At 34.7% G+C, this 4,397-nt stretch overlaps 1 protein-coding gene across 1 annotated transcript; it reads right to left on the bottom strand.

Annotated features, from left to right (window-relative positions):
* Positions 1-554: 554 nt before the first annotated feature.
* On the bottom strand, positions 555-1,502 carry LOC124229167 (olfactory receptor 5M3-like). Its single transcript, XM_046644256.1, has one exon. The coding sequence runs from the start codon at positions 1,500-1,502 to the stop codon at positions 555-557; it is 948 nt and encodes a 315-aa protein (XP_046500212.1).
* Between the last annotated feature and the right edge of the window lie 2,895 nt (positions 1,503-4,397).

Raw genomic sequence — 4,397 nt, 5'->3', positions numbered from 1 at the left:
TTTAATTAATTAGTGTACATTTGAAAATGTAAGCTCTTCTAGTATACGAATTAACATTGCTTAAGTAGAGTTTATAACTTATTCTACATAAAATATTCTATTTTCAGGGATGTTGTCTCCAATTATAACAATGACTTATGGTGAAATCATATTCAATTTAAGCGTTTTAAAATAGTAACATATAATCTCAAACCAACATTAATTCCAGATACAACAAAAGAGTATTGCAGTTCTGTTAAAATCAGAATTGAAAGAATAGACTTGTGAAACATTGAGGAGCCGAGAAAAGACTTTCCCAGTTGCAACTGCATCTGACATTGTATGGAAGGGAAGAAAGGTAGTTGATATTGTCAACATGTTTTCATCGTGTCAGATTTCACAGACCTAGAGCGTTTCATTTACAATATGATTTTCCTATCTGTATACCATTACTTACTTTTCAATTATGTGTTATCTTTGTCCGTTCATTGAAAACATAAATAACAAATTTCCTCAAAGTTATACAAAAGAAATGGTTCCTACCCCTTCTATTAAACTATGAGTTTCATCATACATTATAAGTTTCTATTGTATATAGTCAAAAATGTTCTACTGGTTGCTATGCTTGCAGCCTCCTTTACATCTTTGTTCCTGAGACTGTAGATCATGGGATTCAACATAGGAATTACTGTGGTGTAAAACACAGCCACCATTTTTCCCTGTTCCACAGACTCTTCAGTTGGACTTCTAAGATACATGAAGAAGAGAGTTCCATAAAATATAGTGACAGCTGTCAAATGGGATCCACATGTGGAGAAGGCTTTTTTTCTTCCTTCTGCTGAGCGCATTCTTAGGATAGCAATAAGGATAAATATGTAGGAGATGACAATGACTAATAAAGAATAAGAGAAGTTGATACCTGCCAATGTGCGCATGGTATATTCTTTAATGAAGGTTCCTGCACAGGCCATTTTGATGAGAGCTGGGTCTGCACAGTAGAAATGGTTGATCTCAATATTCCCGCAGAAGTACAAACCATGAGTCCATAAGGTGGAGATCAAACTGATAAAGAAGCCATATATGTAAGGGAAAGAGATCAATCGAATACAGACAGTCCTTGATATTCTGCTGCCGTAGAGCAGAGGGTTGCCAATTGCCATGTATCTATCAAAGGCCATCACAGCAAGGATAAAGACTTCTACGTGGACAAAAGCAATGAATAAAAAACACTGCACTATACAACCAGGGTAGGAAATGGTTTTGGTTTCAGATAGCAAATTTTCTAACATTTTAGGAGTGACGTTAGAGGAGAACCACACATCTGCAAAAGACAAGTGACTGAGGAAAAAATACATGGGGCTGTTGAGCTTGGGACTGATCCTGATTAATATGATCATACCAATATTCCCAATCAGGGTGATAATGTAGACCAGTAAAAAAAACACAAAGAAAAGGACTTGCAATCCAGGCTGATTAGTTAATCCCAAAAGAACAAATTCAGTCACATCAGTAAAATTGGGCATTTTCTTAAATCTGATCCAGGTTGAGATGCATTTTATCTAATAAAATAAACAGAAGTCAGAAAACACACATACCAAATATAGCCATTCTTTGTTTATATTATCTGTTGCTAATCCATTCAATTTCAATTCTTCTGCTATTTTTCTTTTTATCTCCACACTCTTTTTGCTCACGTACCTTTTCTATCAGTATTTCTTTCTTATATGCAGGTATATATACAAGAGACATTTTCTACAGAGGAAGTGGTAAAATAACATAAAATTATAGGAAGTATAGTAACAGAACTTGTTGTGTCTGGATTTACTCCTCTACAAACAAAACTTTCAGAGGCAGAATTTTTCTTTTTGTTATCTCCTGAAAAGGAAAAACCTTTTACCACTGGCCCCAACTTTTATAATGTGCATATGTCTTATATATTCACTAAATTTGTAGATTTTAGAAAGTCTATACAAGTTATAAGTTTAATCAAAGCCACAAAGAAATGTTATTCCATAATCTGAAAGTTAAACGCTATCTCCATTTACTAATCTTGCAAATTTCAGATATTTATTATAAAAATGACTTAATAAAACTATATAAAATCCTTTGACATAAACCAATATTCCTTATCAGAAAAAAGAAAGGAAAAATCTCTTAAAGTATCATCTTGATTTAGCAATTTTTAAACTTTTGAAAATCAAGCCAAAAAAGAAACAAATTCTTGCCAGTCATTTTCCAGTTGAAAACAAGCCTACTAAGATAAATTGAAACATCATCTTCTCATTTTAGCATCTTCCCCTCCCTTGGGTCTTGAAGCACTAACAAATTCTGTGGCAGTCTCTTTTTTTCTTTCTTCCTTTCTGCCTTAGAACTCTAAACAAAATAAGAGCAATAAAACACTGAGTGAAGGCCGTTAGTATTCCTCTATCAATATTTAAGATTAAATTAATGAAATTTCTAAAATGTACTAGAAGCTAAGGAAACTTTTTGAAGTGTTGAGGGCAAAGTTACTTTTTAGGTTTTTTTTTTTAAGATTGGCACCTGAGTTAACAACTGTGGCCAATCTTCTTCTTTTTTTTTTTTTCTGCTTTTTTCCCCAAGTCCCCCCAGTACATAGTTGTATATTTTAGTTGTGGGTCCTTCTAGTTGTGGCATGTGGGAAGCCACCTCAGCACGGCTTGATGAGCGGTGCCATGTCTGTGCCCGGGATCCAAACCAGCAAAACCCTGGGCCACTGAAGCAGAGCACCAGAACTTAATCACTTGAACACTTGGCCATGAGGCTGGCCCCTACTCTTAGTTTTTCACTGTATCATAATAAGATGACTGGCAATGTGGATTCTGAATACTATCTAACATGTTCTAATACTCTAAATATTTTGAGCTAATCTGCCAGCAGTAATGTTCTATTAATGTTCAATTTATTTGTGAGCCAAGGGATTGCACAACTGATGGTTCTTCATAAAACTATCCTGTATATGCCACCAAAATACAAGTTAGAAGAACATCATGATAATCACTTTTATATTCATTCATTCATTCGTTTATGTAGTTAATCTTTTCTAGAAAAATCACTGGTTCTCCTCTTATCCATAATAAGATGTCACAGCTAACTCATTTCTTATCTATAAAGACACATAGCTTTTTCTACCTATCATCATCTGAGATCTGTCCTTCCCTCCTCATTCTCTACGGTTAGCCTCTATCTTAGTTTTCTTGTTGTATCTGAGCCTCCCACTACTCATCTCCTGGTTGAAATTTTTGTGATAGAAATCAAATGGACATTGGACAAAATAATAGATGATTTTTAACCTTCCCTATGTTCTAGGTTGCCTCTGCCAAATGCCAGCCACAAAGAGGTGTCTCCTCATCTAATTATGGATTTGTAAAACACAGAAATAGAGAGTATTGTCAACTCTATTTACATATCCTCTTTGATTTGGAGGATCTGCATGATTCTTGTGCCTTCTTCCAAGTAAGAAGCCATTTTCCAAACATTTAGGCAAGAAACCTGATTAGGCTCTCTGATTATTCTATTTAACCACTCTTAAGTATAATTTTTACACTATGTTGATTTATTTGATAATTAATAAATCCTATATATGTAATAGGAACATTTTAACTGTTTTTTCCCCACTTATGGCATAAGTAGTCCATAAAGTTTAATTCAATGACTCTGTACACGTGCATGTGAGAGAGACAGGCAGAGAGATAGAGCGAGAGAATTGAGAATGACGCTTATGCTAAGGAGAAAATTTCTTTAGTAAAGAAAACAGAAATATTTGATTACCGCTTAGTGACACTTTATGGGGAGGATTCCTACTGTTTGTTAGGTAATATGGTGTATATTTCTCCCACTGAATGATTGTAGTTCTTGTACTAGAGATTCAGGCCAAAGGCCCCATCTATAACTGGCATACATTATCAAAGTAAAGCCTCTCTAATCTCACTTCTAATAAACCTTTCCATTCTCCCCCTACTCAGAATTACAAGACAACATACAGGGCTAACAATTCAGACTAATTTTATAAAAACACATAGACTCTCCCTGTGCATGAACCCACCTGTGCATGAAGAAAAAATGTTCTTGGAAACATCTCATCTGTTATCATCAGTGGATAATTCAGAAGGATTTATAAGGATTGCATTTCCCAGCAGGGGCTATCTCATTGGAGAATATAGACAGAAACCTGAACAGGTCATTAGAAGGCTACATATTGCGTCATCTATAATGATCATGAATCTCAAGAGCAAAACAACTCTCAGCAGAATTAGAATTTTTAAAATAAACAAAGTAAAAGGGCTAGAAGAACTTGAGATTTTGCTTTCTTACTATTTTAAAACATTTTCTCTGTATCCTGGTGATGGTGCTGTGTTTATTTGAGGAGAGAGAGGGAGATCTCAGTTTCCTCTGTAATA

The sequence above is a fragment of the Equus quagga genome, chromosome 17, assembly GCF_021613505.1.
Source record: "Equus quagga isolate Etosha38 chromosome 17, UCLA_HA_Equagga_1.0, whole genome shotgun sequence".
Lineage (NCBI taxonomy): Eukaryota > Metazoa > Chordata > Mammalia > Perissodactyla > Equidae > Equus > Equus quagga.
Note: the sequence above shows the minus strand (reverse complement) of the source record. Positions and strands in the feature narration are given on the sequence as shown.

Excerpts from the sequence above, each read along its gene's own strand:
- LOC124229167 (XM_046644256.1), bottom strand. The coding sequence starts at position 1,502 with ATGCCCAATTTTACTGATGTGACTGAATTTGTTCTTTTGGGATTAACT.